We start from the raw sequence: 18,756 nt of genomic DNA on the forward strand, positions 1-18,756 counted from the left end.
GTGTGCTTTCCTGCTTATTGCAACAGGACGCAGCTACACCTCTCCCACAGAACCAAATTCACCAGAGTAGATGGTGACAGCTGGTTAGTGATCTCTTGGGCGATGTGCTGAACTGATCCAAGCGCATTTATGGTTCACAGGCTTACTCTGAGGTCCCTGATATCCCATGCTTCCACATAGGAAACCTGTTGCTTAAGACAGTATCATCTGAAAAAGAAGAAAAATAACAGAAAAGTATTTATTAATTAGACAAAAAAAAAAAATACAGCAATGCCACTTCTGTTTCATGCTTTATAACTCCTGACATTATAACAAACATGTCATTAGGAAATCAGTAGTAACAACTTTTAAAACTGTTCTTGCTCAGAAAAGCATCAGAAAATACTTTTATTTGCATCCTTCTGCCCACTTAGAGACAGTTGGCTGCTACCTACCTGCCTGCCTGCTCCATCCAAGATAGGACTTGGTCTGTTTTTCAGGTTGCTGTTTATGAACCAAAGGTCTCACTGTCCTTGCACTGCTACACGACCAGTCAAGAAGAGAGATATTACCTAACTCTGATAGGGTGTGGGGGCATATGCGTTATCTGAATTTGTTTGTGAAAGCACTGAGCAGCTTTTGATAGCTACAGGGAGGTATGTTGTAAACTCTCTGTAATGAATACTTGTAGACATGAATGTTTGTGCATACCTTTACTATAAGAACAAGTTCAAGCCTGCACCATTTAGATTGTCTTACTTTTCAGAATTGCATCTCTCTGAGTCTCTTCTCCCAAAGAAGATTTTATGTGATCATTGTATAAGTTGGAAGAATTTACAGACAAGCATTATGTGACTTTTCTCAGCTGAAGTTGCAGATGAGAAAAAAATATATAATTTATTCTCAATTGTAAAAGCATTTAATAATAGGTTTGATTTGAAAAAGATCCCCTTATGGTAAATTATATTAGAAATAAGAAAGGATTTAGATTTCTTTACTTCTTCAGGAGGAAAAGAAATCTCTTTCACAGACAACTCTGAGCAAATCTGATAGTACAATATTTATCTCCATGGTATATGTATTTTTAGAACTGTCATGAGTTACAAGGCTGAGAACAATGGTCAAGTGATTCTTATCCAAAGCTGTACTGATACATACAATTACCTTTGTCTCTAATACCTTTGATTTTTAATTCTGAAAAAAAAAAAATAATCTGCAACTCATGGAAGTGAGGCCATAAAAGCATAATTTAGGGCCTCAGCCCTGCTAGAAACCATACATGAGAAGACCCCACTGACTGTGTAAAGTGTGTACATGGTGGTTTAGGTTTGGAAATGAGAAAAGGTGTTCTAACTCTTTTTTAAGGTACCAGATCAAGTAATCAAATCAAATAATAAAGATCTCTTTTGTCCCTGTACCCTTCAGGCTCCAATAAGCAGTTAAATCGCAGGCCCAATGTGTTTTAAAGGCCCGGTATGGGATCTGCTGTAAGGCACCAGGTTTAATCTAGAGAAAAGGTATTGAGAAAGCTGGCACTTATTATATCCACTATTATCCATTTATTATATCCACTTAAAATTGGTCCAAATGTTCTCCCCTCAGTCCTGCTGTTGCCGTGATGAACTCAGGATGCAAGAGGAAAAATTTCAGATGGCATCTTTTATGAAGCCAGCTGATACAGCTGGAAGGAGTAGACCAACTTTGAAGCACAACAGCTTTTCTTTAGTCTACTGGGCAAGCAGAACCTTTTCCACATTGTATAGTCTAACAGCTATTTGGGGTTGTAATTTACCTATGTTAATCAGTTGGGCAGTTTATCCAATTACATGACACCCATTAAAACAAATTGAAGGCAGTGTTTCCAGACATAGTATTTACATATTGGACGTGAATTGGCAGTTCCAAATGTAGTGGCTGTGAAAAGGGCTTGGAGTCTTTAATAACTTCAGTTTCACATGGCACCAAAAGTATCGCATATCTAGAAACCAGTATCTCCATCACAGTTGGCACCGATGCCCAATCATTCAGTATAGCCCACTGAATCACCAAAACCACTTCCTGCAAAGGACTCTTCTGTAAATCACTTCTCCAATACTGACCAAGCCCAGCCCTGCTCAGTTGTATGAAATCATACCCTAAGGTGGTGTGACTGCAAGCACAAACAGGGTACATCTGTCATTTCAGCTCTGGTAGTAATCCAGTTGCTTTCTTCAGAATTAAGCCTTTTCAAGGCTGTCAGAAAATGCAGACTTAGAAGAAGGGTAACTATAGTGCAATAGTAGCGCAATAATCTGAGTAGAGCATATATAAATATCAGCATTTTTTCTTTTACCTATTCTGGTCAATGATGAAAGAGCTCCCCATGTTGCACAACACCGGTAGAATTTGATGGTAACTTCCTGTTGTGACTACTTACTAGTTGTCTCGTAACTATTATTGAAATGGGTAAGTAAGAAATGAAGACCTAAAAGAGGATAAATTATACCACTGTGGGATCATTTTAGGAACAAACACAGGTTTCAAAAGTCACTTAGAGTCTCTGACAACATTAAATAGAGACAAATGTGTCAGGATAGAGCTTTTAAATTTAAGTGCCTGAATAAAAGATTAAGGAATCCACCTAAGCATTAGGTTTAGCAGACTGGTTGTATGATCACATTTCCAAAAAAGTGCTAACCTTCTACGGCTCCTACTGATTTTAGTCAACATCTCCGACAATCACAGCAGGAGATCTGAAAATTATGGTCTATATTTGTATTTGAAAGAAAGTAATAAGTTTGCACAGATGCAGGGTTCTGTTGGGGCATATCCTGCCTACAGCTTGAATAAATATGCTATATGCAGGACTGCGGTGCAAGTATTCTTGCCCCCCAGCCATGAATACGAAGCAGCGCAGCTGCTGCTTACAGCCCGAGTGCTATTGTAACAGGGCAGCTGCTGTATCCTTCAGAGAAGGGTGTTGCCTCACAAGTAGTTCCTCATGGTTATGGAAGCATGTCCCAGACACTTCATGTTCTCTGACCTGTTTCACCTTGAAATATCATGTGCGGTAATTCAGGGCGAGCTTCCACTGACCCAGAGCTCCACCGAAGGCACGAGGTGCACATTCCACGCGCCAAGCTCCCCGGCTCCCTTCGCCCGCACGTAACAAAGCCGTGCTGAGTCCTACACATGCAGTAGGTATACTCAGACACTTAGAGCAGGACTGGAAATTAGGTGAAATTAGAGCCTGACTTTTGTTGGTTTGTGTGCTTGTTGCTGTTGTTTTCTTTGCTGGTCACACTCGAGATTTGGTGTTTGGTATTTGATTATAAGAAGTTTGCAAGGTTAGTACTCTAAAAATGGTATTTTCTTTCCCTTTTCCCTCTGCACTTATGCTGAGCAAGACCTCTAGCCCAGTGCATCAGCACCCAAAACGAAAGAAGCCGTCTAACAATACGATCTCGCTCCACGTACCGAGGATGGATCACTCCCCCGCCCCGCAGTGAATTATTTTGCTGCAGGCTACATCATTCTCCCGGAGCGGGGAGCTGACAGAGGCGTGAATAATTCCCCGTGTGGTGCACACGCAGCCTCCCTCCCCGTGGTGGAGGCGAGGCGAGGCGAGGCGAGGCGAGGCGGCGAGCTGAGCCGCAGCATGTTGGGCCCGGCCTTTGATGCGAACTGGTTGCACGGGTTCCCAGCGCCCCGTGAACCGGTCGGACGGGCCTGTTGTGCCAACAAATTCTGGTATGATTCCACGCTCCCCAGGATGCAGGAACCTGCCCGGCCAGTTAAATGAGAGGCAGATTAGGTTATCCATTGCACATTGTATATATCTCAGGCGCGGCAGCTCTCCGCTCGGCACTCTCTAGTGTGGTCCACGGTGGCTTCCGCATCTCACTTACACTTGAGGTTTATAGCCGGAGGGGGAGTCAATAGTAAATATTTATCACCCCGATCAAGAACTGAGCTTTTCACAATTCAAACAGAAGGGTGAGTTTTGAAAGTCTTTCTTTAAAATTCGTTTAAGATAACCTTAAGCAAAAATGTATCTTGTGCTTGAAGTGGTATAATGGCTATCTCCTTAACGTGCCCGGGTACCGCCAGTCTCTGCGGTGCTCGCTGCCAGCATTTTTGTGAGAGCGGCTTTGTGACCCCGCTGTGTGCAGCTCAGCATCTGGCTGCAGGAGCATTGACTGGAGAGACAGCTAAGGAGCTAAGTGCAGGAATGAGAGAAGCTTCCCTGCCAATGACTTAGCGCATTGAGCATGTCACCGAAGTGCTGCCTCTTGGTCTTCTCTTTTATACAGCGTTTTTGTAATCCCTGCCTGACACTAACACTTGTGACAAGGCAGAGTGCCACTCCAGTAAGACGTCTGGTTACTAATTCTTCCTAGGCTTTTTTTTTAATTATTCAGTTTTATGAAATGAGTTAGTTAAACCTAGATTTACATGCTCGGAACTGGCTTCTTGGTAAGATAGGAAATGTTCTTGTCATTCTTACTGCTTTCTTTCTGCATACTTCTTAGAAACATTCCTCTTTAGAAAATAATGAGTAACGGTGGTGGCAGTGGTAACGAAAAGCAGTCCTAGTCATAAAGAGCAGGCAGACCTGAAGGTTGCGCCCGCATCTGCAACTGAATCCATTCACAGGTATGGTGTCAAACAAGAAAAATTAAACAGTGTGAAAACAAAAGCTGTGGAATCTGGTAACTGATTAACTACCGGAGCACAGAAGTACTTGCTGAGCTGAATAGAAAGGAATGAAGACAGGTTTTGTCATGCCTGTTAGGACAAAATAACTCTTTAACTTAAGTAAATGAGAATCTTCTCACCATCCGTGTAACTACATTTTTGAAAACCCTCACATAGGTTCTTCCATCTCCCTGGAAATCTTAATTTAGTCTGTCTTGAAGCGAAACAATTACAAGTTCTCTTTCATGATGTTAAAAATAAATAAATAAATCAGTGTCCCCAGTGGACATAAACCACTAGATACAAAAAGATTTATATGGGATTAGGCAAGAGTTTATGGTAGTCACATAACAGGAAGGTTGAGTTAAGGAAGTGTTTACTGCTTGCTATTTCCAGGTTGATGTGAAAATGAACATTATCCTCTTGTAGAGCGCCAATAAAAAGACCTCCTGAGCAGCTAAAAAAAATCAATGAACAGAAAATTGAACAGACCTTCTCATTAGCAGCATTGCATCTCTGTGTTAAAATTGTTCTTTAAGGTGTGGGGTATACACAGAAAATGACATAGGGACAGTCTAGCACTCCCACAGAAACTGCAACTGTTCATCAGAAAAAAAAAAAAAAAGAAAGAAAAAAAAACAGAATTTATCATTGCAGTTGGTTTCCCTATCAAATACTGAATGAAAAATTGCTAAGAAATAAGCAATTCTCAAAAGCCAAAATTGTAACTGGCTGAACTGTGTGGTTTGAGCAGAGACTGTGTAGAACCTATAAAATGCTACAAGGGAGCTTTGATTTGTAAAGCTACAGATGGAAATATGGTACATTTTAAAAAAGATAAAATTTGAAGCAAATAAATTAGCTTTTCAAAATACTGCTTGCCATCTTCTGCAATTTGTTGTTCTACTTGGGTTTTCCTTTGCTGTATTTTTGGTTTTTTTGTTTGTTTGTTTGTTTTGGGGGGGAGGTGGCAGGCAGGGGCTATTGTTTGGGGAATTTTTTCCTCAAAAGGTAAGTAAAATACTGTTTCCCGTTTGTTATTTCTCTTTCACTTGTTTTCCTGTCCTGAATTCTTGTCATTCGCTACACCAAAAGGTAGGTGGCATGATTTTGTGCGCAGACATGTAAACATTTACTTCAGCCTTCCAAGCTGAAATAACCTTCCAAGGCTGATATATATATATATGCAAAAGTACTCAAGACTATTCATGTCAACCCAAGAAACATCAGTAAGAGCAAAACATTCCTGCATGCAGATAACACACACAGGTACTGCACCTTAGTCTGAGGACCAGCAACACTGCACTGGAGTCCTGAAACAGCATCCCTCAGGTTTCTTTTTTTTTTTTTTTCTCCATCAAGGATCTCTAAGAGACCTGAGAGTTTCAGTTGAACAAATCCTGGCTGTTTCTGACTACAGATGAGGAGCAGTGAAAGCACTTCAAAGAAGAGGGTCTCTTAAAGTGAACATTGTTGCTGGCATCAGGGAATTTGATCTTGGCTGGGTTTCAAAAGTGGCTACGCAAGCAGCTCGAGAAGAATGAAATTCAACTAGTGGGGGGTGATGGAGTGGCAGAAAAAGCAAATACCAGTGCCAGACAGCAATGGTATGCTCTGTGTGCATTCCCAGATGTAAGAAACCTACCAGTCGGAGGACTGCCAGTTCCTGCAAGGTTTAAAGCCCATTGAGGCAGCAGCTGAGCTGCCACATGCGCCTGTTTGCTGCATCTGCAGCTGCATGCCTTTGATGCCCTTAGTGGCATCTGCAACATAAAGTGCAGGAAATGCACATGCCTAGAAATTGAGCAATATATTTATCCCTCAGTGCAGATTTGCCAGTCGGGGAGGCTGTGAGCACACTGGCCTTGTGTGTATATGTGCAATCTACTAAATCTCACATAAATAAATAAGGATTTAACTATTGTATATATATTTATATACACAGGAAGAGAGTGATATATTTATCATTGTGTCTAAAGCAATTAAAATATTTAAATTAGAGTTCCCAGTGTAATTCAAAGCTGGTTCTAATCTTTGTATCTAAATTTGAAGTAATGGGAGAAAAAAAAAAAAAAAAAAGTAAACTATCTGCTAATCTCTCTTAATCTTATTTTGTATGCATATGCAGTGGGCTAGGTCACCTACTGTTATCTGAATGGTTAGAAACACTGAGGCAGTCTCTATCACCAAAAACAGAAGTGGGTGAGGCATAAAGGCTTTTCTTAATTTTTGTTTTATCTGTGTTGCAACTCTGTAGTACTCTTAAAATAGAAATTCAGTCATTAGTTGATATGCTGGTGAATTGGCCAGTCAACAAGAAGGCATTACCACTAAACAGTGGTTGAAAATCAAGAGCTTCACATATTATTAGTAAAGATAAACATTTCAGACCAGCCAGGTCTAAAATGGGCTGGGACTAAATAAGATTTCTTTCTTCAGAGTTGTTCATGGCTAAGTAAGTAGTCTGTCACCTAGCTTAATATATCATATTAAGGGCTACTTTGAAAACTGGACATGAGCCATGACTCTACAAAAAGCATTGCCTCTGTTCAAACGGAACAGTGGTGAGGTGTTTGTTTTTTCCCACAGTTTTATTGTCTAGGTGTGGCATTTACTCGTAAGAGATGAATGAGATGAGTTCCAGTTAGACTAGTCAGCTTAAGACATATTAAGTGGATGTGGAATACAAGACTTTTTGGTAGTTTTCTAGTATGTTTAATGAGCCAAGGATCAATGCAGTAATTGGTGCTCAAATATGTGATTATGGGATACAAAAAAAAAAAAAAAAAATCAAATAAATCTGGGAAGGAGATAAAGGCAAAGTTCCACTGCTGGTCTTAATCCATTATCACTCACTGTTAAGCAGATAAGGATAGCACTGCAGAACTCAGTGGAATTACATTGCTGTAAAGTTCAGCATGAGCAAATACAAGATTAAGCTGCTCATGCAGTTTACTGGCAAATAAAATTGGTGACATTCTTATTATCTAGAGTGCTTCCTATAAGCAGAAAGAAAAGCCTGGCTTGTGGTAAACACCTGAACAATAAAGAAGAAGGCTATTTTATTGCTACTTATCAGGTCTATGCACATATTTAAAACATCTGTTTCTCTTAACCCCAAGGAAATAATTACTTTCCTACATTTTAGATTACAGAACCTTCAAAAGTAGAATAAAAAGCTGTCAATGAGACAGTTCTTGCAGTGGTTATTTAAGAATAGTGGAGTGTCTATTGCAACCTATGATGACAGTCTCCTTCATAAGAGGAGACATCTACTTTTAGTTCTACTGAATGTATACTGATACTACGGTATGCCAAACTATCAGTGCAAGTAATATGCTGCTGAGAGCTACTCAACAATGGATTTATTTTATTTCAGTTGGAAAATAGTGGTTAAGCAATGGTAAGGAATTAGTGGAAAAGTTAACTTCTTCCACAACAAAGATTTCTGAAACATTTCAAAATCCAAGGTATATAGTTGATGGGAAACTCAGAGTATTTTTGACAAAGCTGAACAACAGATGTAAAGCCTGCTTAATCATGGGTCATTTCTGACTCCTTTCTGACAGAATTTCAATTTTTTTTAGAAATATTACAATTCTATTTCAGATCCAATTGCATTTATTCTGTAGCTCCGTATTAATGATACTTTATGGGGATTTGAGTGGTATGAGTAACGGGACAAGAGTAAGATGAAGAAGCTACTAACATCTATTAAATACCAGAACACCTTATCTTTTAAATACCACAATTAATAGAGTAGAAAGTGTATGCCTGCAGCACCGGCCCTTGCCAGAGGACACCAGTGTGTCCTCTCAGGATGCCACTAAGCTGCATATGTGTTATAATGGTAAAGTGGAACCATGTGGAGGCAGAATAGTATTTCTGGAAAGCAGTGTTTTGTTTCTATTTCATAACTAAGGCAAGCTAGAAACTAAAGGTGAAGAGTTTTTCCTTCATGGCAGACAGCAGGGTTGGTCCCAAAGCACTAAATAACGTTGATCTACAATTTGGGGGGGGGGGGGGGGGAGAAATAAAAAATCGCATTGGCAAAAATCCCAAGTGACACAAACAGCAGGCTCCAGCAGCCGAGGCAGCACGGTAACGCTGGCAGTTCCGTGTCGCTCCGTGCCTGACGGGTTTAATGTTTAATGTTTAATGTTTAACGTTGAACGCTTTGCGCGCTCCTCTGCCCCCTCACGCTGCCCTGACCGGCCGCCATAACGGCCCCACACCAGCCGGGGACGGGGAGGGGGCGGCTCCCGTCCCCTCAGGCCGCCGCTCTCGCGAGATTTGCCGCGATCGCTGCCGCCGGGGCCGCGGCCGGCGGCGCTGCCTTTTCCCGCCGTTTGGCGCGGAGCCGGCGGGAGCCAATCAGGTAACGGCGCCCCGCCCCCCCCCCCCCGCCCCCCCCCCCTCCCCAGCTCCCCGGGGCTGAGGCGAGATGGAGCGGGGGCCGTTGGGGCCAACGGCTGCCCGGGTCCTGTCAGGGGTGGGTGGTGTGGCGGCCGGCAGGGCACGGGGAGAGGGGATCGAGCCCTGAGGCTGGGCTCTGGGGCTGGAGCCTGTCCGGGGAACGGCTGTGGGGCTGGGGAGGGGTCTGGGGCACAACCCTGTGAGGGGAGGATGGGGGAGCTGGGGGGGGTTTGGGCTGGGGAGGAGGAGGCGCAGGGAGACCTCATGGCTCGCTGGTTGCGCCAGGGGAGGTTCAGGGTGGACATGAGGCAACATTTCTCCTCAGAAAGAGCAGCCAGGCACGGGGACGGGTTGCCCAGGGAGGTGGTGGAGGCACCGTCCCTGAGGGTGTTCAAGGGGAGGTTGGGTGTGGTGCTTGGGGACATGGGTTAGTGGGTTAGTAGTGTCAGGGGGTCTCTTTGAAAGCTTGTTGGGGGCCCTCTCTTTGAAGACAGGTTGAACACCTTATTCTGGAGTCAGGTGCACTTTCCTTAAGAATGATTGATTGGAGATACTCAAACCTGAGACAATGAGCACAAGCAAGTTTATTGATTTCACCACCCTAGCGCTCAACGGAGAAAAAGATGTTTTCTGAGGTAGCTGCCTGTGGTTGAAGGTAGAAAAATAAGAGTTTAAAAGACCTTCCTAATGTCACTAGGCAATCGGTTCCACAAAGAAGTGTTGTAAGATGGCTTAATGTGACAGCACACAAAGCGAAGCATTTCAGCCCTGAAGATGCAAGCAGAGTGCCATTCAACTAAAGCTGAAGAACTGTAGGCATTCCAGTTTGAAAAGGTAAACTAATTTTCTGTTCAGGACTATTCTGGAAATAAGGATATAAGCTAGGTTTGAAATCAGGTGCTGACATGGGCACTCAATTTTCTAGAGACGTAGCATAGTAAAGCAAAATTTTAGGTACCTAATGATTACCAATGTTTTTTACTCCATAGAAGTTTGAGTATATACAGTTTGAGTATTCCTGCGTTGTTGAAAATAATGCTGAATTCCCTTTTTCTTACTACATTTTAAAGATGGGCATTCTGAAATAAAAGTGACTTGCTTAAGACTATACACAGAGATTTGAGAAAGGAGACAGGAACCAAGGCCTCCAGATCCTAGACAAGGTTGTTGACCAGTGGCCTAAACGGTTTATTGTGGTGACCAGTTAAACCAGTAGCTGCATACCCAGGGAACCAAAGGGCAGAGATTACGTGAGCATTTCCATATTGGACACCCAGTGCACCAATTAGAATTGAATCACCTTGGCTCAGACCCAGATCTGAGTACCACACTTCCCCTATAGATCACCTGAGGGCATCATCTGTGCTAAGAAACCCTTCAAAAGAAAGAGGAATTACAGGTAAGGTTGTTCCATCTGAATTGTATAGGCAGTCTGACTTTTAAGGCAGAGCTGTCTGACTCTGATAGAGTTCTCCTAAAATACTGATGTTTTGGGGACTCAGGAATTCTGAAATTGGTTTAGTTCCTTTGCGTCGTGGAGTAGGAATAAATTCAGTGTAGACTCAGGAAGGCTTCAAGGAGATCGGAGCTTCTCTTTGCAGAATCTCTCATTTTATCCACATCTAGGTAAAGAAAGCATGTACACAAATGTTATCTTTGATAAAACTTCTCACAAATTAGTTTTTCTGATAGCAAAATTTTGGAAGCACGTGTTACTCTAGAAAACAAGTTCTGTGTAACGGTAGTTTCCAGGGAGAAATATTAAAGACTGCCAAGTATTTTAATCTATTTCTAAGTTGATACCTGTTGAAAGGGTGGGGGAACAGTACGAGTGGACAAATTTCTGTTATTTTATTATTACTTGCAGCAAAATCCTTGCCATCTTCTATACAGTCAGGGTGGCTGTCAGTAAATAAGTACAACCTGACAAGAGTATGAGTGAGCTTTGTGTTTCATCTCTGGCTGCAAGTTATGTTCTGATAAATGCAAACATAAATGGTGTCGATCTGTCATTGCAGGCATACACCTGTCTTCAGGAACAGCTTCATAACTATGTTATTTAAAACTTAGTGTGAGAGCGAGCCAGTTCTGCAAATAAGTAAGTCGAGCGGAAGAAACAAGATGAATGCATCTGGAGGAACTTGTGGGAGCCCTAATTCTGCAGAATCTTCTGGAGATTTCTTCAAGGAGCTGTGGTCCAAGCTGAAAGAATGTCACGATAAAGAAGTACAAGGTAAAAAGTAAAGTCTGATTTCACAGAAAGCTGTCTCTTGCCACAGTAGAACTTTGAACCAGAATACCACTCCATCTGTGTGGAACTAAATACATGTTTAAAGTTTTATATTATGCCAAGATGAGGGACTGAATGATTACAAGTGAGCCTTATAGACTGACCACCTAAGCCTGGCTTAACAGGATCAGATTTAAACTACCAACAGGTATAAAATGATTTGCGAGGTCACTTGAGAGGCAAATAACACAATGTTATATGGGATCTGTGTTTGCGTAAGGAAATATTCAAATGTTGGCTTAGTTTTAATGGTTATGGTTAAGTTTCCAAATCAAGTTATTTAATGTATTTTTTTTCCTTTGGGTTTAGTCACTTGGGATATATTAAAACGGAGGCCAGGACAAGCATTTGCATTATGTCCCCTGACATACGCCAAATCCCATTGCAGATTCGTATTACTGAAGTGAAAAACATTTCTTCGGTTTTTAGTGGTCAACAATTTCTCAGCAGAATTTATAATAACGTTGTTTATTTTTATGCTACACTTTATGATCAGCATGTTATTAATTTTACTATGGTTCGCTGTTAGTGTCTTTCCATTCTTCAGCGGTATAGGAAACTAATAACACTCAAAGATGAATTATTGCACTGAATATTTATGTTCTTATAATACTGTTTCAGAAGTAATATTCGTAAAATGTTTTGCTAAAATACTTTGGAAGCAAGCTGCTTTGTTTTCTTAAGGCACACAATCCATCTTTTCTGAATGGATTAGAATAATATTTGTCAGCATCTTCAACGAACACATTATTATGCATGAAAAAGTATTTTTATTCATGTGGAGTAAAAGCAGGTGTTTTTTTTTGTGAGTTAAGAGCTGTAGGGATGCTTCATACTTCATGCTAAAAGCCACAGAAGTATTAGCTCAACAATTAGCAATGCCAAGCCTTGATTCTTTGTGTTAGTAGCTATTTTTTTTCTTTAAAAAAAAAAAATCCATTGGTTTGGTAGCTGAAAGGAGAGATATACCAGTTAGTATGATATTGTTACATTTAAAAATGAAACATTAAGCCATATAATACACAATTTTATATTGTGTTCAAAACACACACACACAAAAAAAGTATTTTCATGATTTTCATGAGGATTATTTTTTTAATCTTGATATTTCTTTTCAGAGTGGGCGTGATGTCAGCTACAGATAACATGCAGAATTACTGACAGAATGGGATCTGGCAATCTGTGGCATGTCTGAACAACAAAAACTTGAAAACCAAAAAGCTCTAATGTAGAGGGTAATGTTAAGTGACCCCTTCTCTAGTTCCTTGGGATGTGCAGCACGTGATTTAACGTTTTGGTTTTCTTTATGCATGTAAAGATACTCTTCAGAACGCGTGCTGGGTGGGGCCAGATAATTTTGCCACTAGGCAGACTTTTTCATGCCTAGCCCTTTGTCAGTATGTCCCGCACCGTGTTAGGTAAAATTAGGTCTTCCGTGATAACATCAAAGACATGCCTGAAGGATAGTTAATTTTTTCAAAAGGTGGGGATCCTCTTATAGAAAATGGCACTGGAAGATATTTTAGAAACATCAAACACAGGCTTGCCTGGACTTTGCTTGTTTCTGAAGTCTATAAATAAGAATTAAAATTGACTCATGAGTTTCCAATCTAAATGTCAGCAAAAAATTATTTTAAAGATGGTGGAAGTTGGATTAGGGGAAAGTTAGTAGTTGGAGAGAAAGTCTTTTGCAAGTACAATGCACAGGGTGCTACCATCATGGAATTCTTGCTAATCATTACAAGTCCATGAAAAGCAGAATTTATGAAGAGCAAGCTTGAAACAATCAGATGTATTATACAAGTTATAATAGTTGAAGTGTTCTGTAGTCTATATTCTGTAAATATATAAACTCACACATTTTGAAGTGGGTTGCATTGGATTTTTTAAATTACTGTATTGTAAAGAGTGTTTTTTTTTTTCCTCCATGTTATCTAAACATGCCCAGTCCTGCGACCTCATTAGAGAGTGAAAGCTTTTTATTCTTTTAACATGATCGTTTGCAAAAAATGCTCTATCTCCAAATTTTGGATCTCTTTAGACAAAATAGCTAGCCTAACGTTTCTCTCAAATTCATTGTGACAGTCTACAACCCAGTTTCCAAAGAGATTGGGCATGGTCAATGTTGGCTGACTTTTCATGGAATTCAAGCATGCTTAGCAACTCAGATTAATGGTTATTAAAAATACACTTGCTTCCATTTCTTACGTGTAGAATGTGTGAAACACTTACATAGCTCACACAGATCAGAAAGGAATTTAAAAATGCTGTTTTATAAAGTGACTAATTTTTGCAGGTGCTAACATCTAAATCTAGCTCAAAATGATTATATGAATACTTCCTGCATGTGTGTCTTATCAAGGTGGTTTCTGAGGATGAATTCACATCTAAAGAACTAAAAAGAACCATATTTCAGTGTAAAAATAGGGGAAGAGAATTTTGTGTGCAAGAAATAGCTTTAATTCTTTTCAATTTTTCCTTAATTCTAAAAATGGTATTGGGGGAAATAGGGTAAAGGGGTGAAAAAGACGGTAGTCCTAGAAGCTGGGAAAACCATGAGGAAAGCAATCTCATTATTGCTGTAGGTAAGGAAATGGTTGGAAACTCTTCAAAAAGTTTAAAAAAAAAAAAAAAACAGGGCTGGAAGGGAAGTGAGGAGGCCATCCGATCCATTTCTGTACCCTCAAGGTAGGATTTCGTCTGTGTCACTGCTGACAGAAGCTTGTCTAACCAATTCCTAGAGAACTTCAGTGATTCTGCTGTTTTCCCAAGCCCTGTGGATTTTCAGAAGATTACTGCATTTGAAAAATCATCAGCACAGTAATTGTCACATCTATTAACTGAAATATTACAAGGACATAATTTAATCAACTTGCAATTTTCCTAAGATAGTGTTGTGTGTTTAATCTGCCTAATGATAGTTTAAAGAAAGCCTCCATCATCTTAATAGAGATAGTGTCATCTACTAGAACACTTATGAGCTTTACATAATGTAGATTCATGTACTCTGTAGCTTGCCTATTTCACAGAATTATTGTGTAAGAGAGGAAGTTGACTTGGGACTGTACACAGTGTAGTTGCACATGTTTATATGTTTACTAGACCCTTAACTGGGGAAATCTGAAAACTTCTTGTTTAAAAGAAAACGAAAAGTTGTCTTAATTAGTTTGGTTAAAGTCTGCCCATGCTCTGGAAAAGCAACAGGAAGAGATCACACCTAATGTAGTAATCCAGTGCTCTTGGATAAATGTAACAAACTGGATTCCTGCCTTCTCGTTGCAGTCATTTGAATTAAGAAAAAACACAACCTGTAAGTAACCAGTTAGGTTCCTCCTGCATTCAGGTGAGAGGGGAGATAGTGTTACCTGCAGCACAGTGCTGTGCCTTTTGAGTGCTGCCTCTGCAATTTGTGGCTCAGGTTGCCGGTGTTACAATCCTGAATCCTCACTGAACAGATTACCTGTTCATACAGGAGATGCATTGTTGCGCAGCTTCATTCCTTCCGATGGGTGTGGAGCAGCATTAAAGCATGCTTTATAGGGGTTCTAATTGCAGATGCCTAATTGACTTGATGAATAGCAACTACTTTAAAAAAAAAAAACCTTCTTTCTGCGCTGATTTGCGTTATAGAACACAACATCTCACAGGTGTTGAACACCTAGATGTGAAAGAAGTCTTGCTATATTTCCCAATAACCCTTTCATTTTTTTAAGCAATTGTTGCATTCTTAGTTCATTATCTCACTGGCACCACGTAGCCATCTGTGGCATGGTTTCAGTGACTCTCTGGCTGATCTGACCATTGCATTTTACGTGTCCTGAGCAATGAGCCTTCTCAAGCAAGTAGTTTGCCCTTTGAGCTGATCCCAGTTAAGTGTGGTAGGTGGAAGGTAAAAGAAGTCTACAAGCTGCCTTAGCCAGCATCTTCTATTTAAAACATGTATTGGATATGCGTTTTGGTTTAAATTTAAAATTGTCAGAAGTTTGTCTAACAGTGTTCTGGTGTCGTAAGTTTATATCCTCCAAAAAAGGACTAATGGTTTTGCAAAAACGCACAAGACACCTCGTGTTCAGACACAGGTTGCTCACTACTTTTCACCGTTTGAAGAAAATACGGTGTTGGGAATGTTACATCGCTTCCTTTTTATTTCTTAAAATCCCTGTTGCATATGTAATTAACGAAATGTTACACAGTAGGACTCTGATTATTTCCAACCATTTTTTTTCAGAATAGGTATTATGTCCAGCTTGCATATGGTTAATATCACATAAATTTCACTGCATCCCACCTAAGTCAGGCCCTACTTGAAGCACCTTTATATTCCTGCACCTGTGCACATTCATCCAATACCCAAAACAGTGCAAGCAGATTGGCTGGGCTGCTCTCTAGATCAGCCTGTCAGCTGGCCACTTGTGCCTGAGAGCATCATTTGGATTTGGGTACCTTTTTACTCATGCACGGAACATACATTTTGGATTTTGTATTCCTTAGTGGGAGAAGGGCCACAGATGAAATGATCTCTCCTCAGTCTGCCTTAAGAGGTTCCAAAAAAGCTTTGGCTGAGAGGTTCTGGTAGCGTACCTCCAACAGAACACGTTGTCCTTTTGTACTTAAAGCCTTAAAATATATTTTAAATAACTTTCCTTTATGCATATCTAATACATTATTAGATTAATGCTTCATTTTAAGTGTAGTATTATGGATTTATATATACACAACTTTTATGTGCACAACTTACTTTGCTCTATATATGCGTAGTCAATGAAAATATATTGATAGTACTTGGTATTAGCATGTGTGGGTTTTTATTTTTTATTTTTTTTTTCTTTTTTACAAAGAGGGTGTTTTTATACCTGTCTAAGTGTAACTCTGAGTGTTTAACAAGTACCTTTTTCCTCAGGATTGTAATAGCCTTACTGGTTTCCAGGATACTGCAGAACATACCCAAGAAATCCAGAATGAACCATTTTCTCTCCAAATTAGTGACTGTTCTCTCTCTGTTGCAGATACCATTGGCAAAAGGAGAATTTATTTATGTCCACTGATTTTGTTAAATCAGAATTGTATAACAATTATCTTTTTTCTTTCCACTTTCAGGCTTACAACTGAAAATATCTAAGTTAAAGAAGGAAAGATGCTTGTAAGTACTCACCCTTATGATCTGATTTATTAAAGGAGAGTCTAAGTATGACTAATGAGTGGGAATTCCTGTAAGGTCAAGTAAAGTCTTGTGGATGTCTCCTTTCAGACAGTAGGAAGTTCTGCTCATTTTAGTAATTCACCTAAAGTCATCTAAAGATGTAGATAATTCTTTGTAGGATGTGTCACCTGAACGCTAGGTTTGTCTTGCTTCAACAAATGGCTGGTAAAGTTTTCCTATCTATGCTATTTCTAGGATGCCCATCAACACTGTTGGCATTTCTAAAACAAAAGATGATTAGGGAAACATTTTAAAATTGAGGTCAAGTCTTCTCTTGCCACTTACATCTCTTTACAGATAACTTTTTAATATATTTCTCCTCATTAGATGTTTGCCATTAATATCAGCTGAAGTGCCTTAACCCAGCTTTTAGTCATTCAGTTAGGATTCTGGTTAAAAAAAAAAAATAAAATTCGCTAATTTTCAGTCACTTCTTATACTTTTAAGGCAAATGTGACTTCTTTTGCAGTAAATATTTGCTGCTAATCCTGTTCTGTTCATTAGAAGCAATTTCGGGAAAAAAATCTGTATTGCAAGATTAATGTCCTGTATGATGAGTTGCAATTTAAAGTGCTGTGTGAGAGGAATAAAAAATAAATCGCTTCATCTCTTTCCAATTTGGAAAACAATATCATTGTGTTAGATATATTGAAGAAATAAAATGTAACCCTTCTTAAAATAAGCAAAAAACCTACATATTGACATTCCCAGCATTGCTATTTGAAGCAGTAAGACGTGCAGTCCTAGTTTTGAGACAGCAAGCTTGTCTTGCTGTGTTCAATTTGCGCTTTTACAGAAGTAAGTAACATTTATATTATCGTGTCATTTATTAATTCCTGTTAGGTTTTAGTTGTCTGTTTTCTGTTTTGTTTGTTTTTTTTTTGTTTTTTTTTTTTTTGGTTTCTTGAATTGTGTAAGTGACAAATAAGGCTCCCCTAGGTTTGAACCTCCTCAAGGCTTGTGTGTTTTGCTTACTTCAGTAAAATGATGCCAATCCTGCTGGTGTTTGGTAATCCGCAGTAGTACTTTGAGGCTGCAAAGTGTCACATCTTCTCACATTTCATCTGCTTTCATAAAGATCTAATCTGTGAAGGATGTAGGTTTCCTGCCTATGGTTTTGACTTGTCCACGTGGTGTCATTTGATGCTTTAAGCAGATGCTACGATGTTTTCTCTGCACTTTCTTGGGGCTAAATGTTGCAGAGAAGCTGCTAGGCGATAGCAGTGGCAGCTGAAGGAACAGTTCAGGACAGGATCACAAAAGGAAGTGTTGATTAATCACTTCCACAACAGCATCCATCTTACTGTGGTACCATGAGGATCCTCTACGTTTTTGTAGCAATTCACCACAGCAGGTTTTACAGATCCTGAGGGTACCAGCATTACTAACTCCCAGCTACCCCCAGTATGTACCTGCTCCTACGGATCAAGGTTTGTCAACTTTTGTATTGCTTGTTCAATCGAGCACTAGACTGCTACTACTACAGTATATATTCTTTGCAGTTGCTCTTTAACTGTGATTTAAAAAAAAAAATAATGTAGCAGTAGAGTCCAACTGTTTATTTGGTCTGTCAGCAAATTTTTAGTCAATTGGAACTATTAATTCATATGGGCTTTACCAAGATGTCAGGATGCATCATGGCATCTTGTCAGATCCTTCATTAAAGATCAAGCAGCATACCTGTCTATATTTTAAAGAAGCTTACTGAACATTGAGATTGGTAATGCAGTATCACAGGAAATCCATCTCTGTTACTGTGGATGGATGGCTGAGCCATCATGGTTATTAGGTTACTTTTTGATAGCAAATATTTGGTGCTGTGTTTTTATACTAACAGGTTACGTGTATTTTGGGGGGGGGTTGAGGGAGAATGGGTCAGTTTAACATCTTGTTATTTTTTATGTACAATTCTCTAATCAAGTAGTTATTAAATTTCTAATCTGAAAGGGTGAAAAGATCTCTTGCTTTTACTGTTAACTTGATCTGCTATGTCATGACGTGCTTCTGTATCCCAAAAATCTTAAATTACTTGATTAATTTTCTAGATGCTGACTATTATCAGTGATGTGACCAAACACATAGCAAATGTTTTAATTATTGTTTGTTGGAATCTTTCTCCAATTACCACACTGTCAATACAATACTCTTTATGTAGTAGGTCTTGTTCTCCTGGATGCATCTGAATACCTGAGGT

The 18,756-nt window shown here is 39.7% G+C and overlaps 1 protein-coding gene across 5 annotated transcripts in view; it reads left to right on the plus strand.

Moving 5' to 3' along the window:
- Nucleotides 1-3,820: 3,820 nt before the first annotated feature.
- Nucleotides 3,821-18,756, plus strand: part of RBBP8 (RB binding protein 8, endonuclease) — a 41,158-nt gene continuing 26,222 nt past the window's right edge. For 2 of the 5 annotated variants that reach the window (XM_082755113.1, XM_082755117.1), the window contains exons 1-4: nucleotides 9,096-9,148; nucleotides 9,770-9,906; nucleotides 11,091-11,305; nucleotides 16,460-16,502. In XM_082755113.1, the coding sequence (XP_082611239.1) occupies nucleotides 11,194-11,305; nucleotides 16,460-16,502 (155 nt within the window). In that variant the 5' untranslated portion in view covers nucleotides 9,096-9,148; nucleotides 9,770-9,906; nucleotides 11,091-11,193. Of the gene's footprint in view, nucleotides 3,955-8,963; nucleotides 9,035-9,095; nucleotides 9,149-9,769; nucleotides 9,907-10,422; nucleotides 10,472-11,090; nucleotides 11,306-16,459; nucleotides 16,503-18,756 lie in introns of those variants that run through there. The other 3 variants (XM_082755114.1, XM_082755115.1, XM_082755116.1) reach the window with 3 other exon arrangements.

Source organism: Aythya marila (genome assembly GCF_965140915.1).
Source record: "Aythya marila genome assembly, chromosome: 2".
Classification (NCBI taxonomy): domain Eukaryota; kingdom Metazoa; phylum Chordata; class Aves; order Anseriformes; family Anatidae; genus Aythya; species Aythya marila.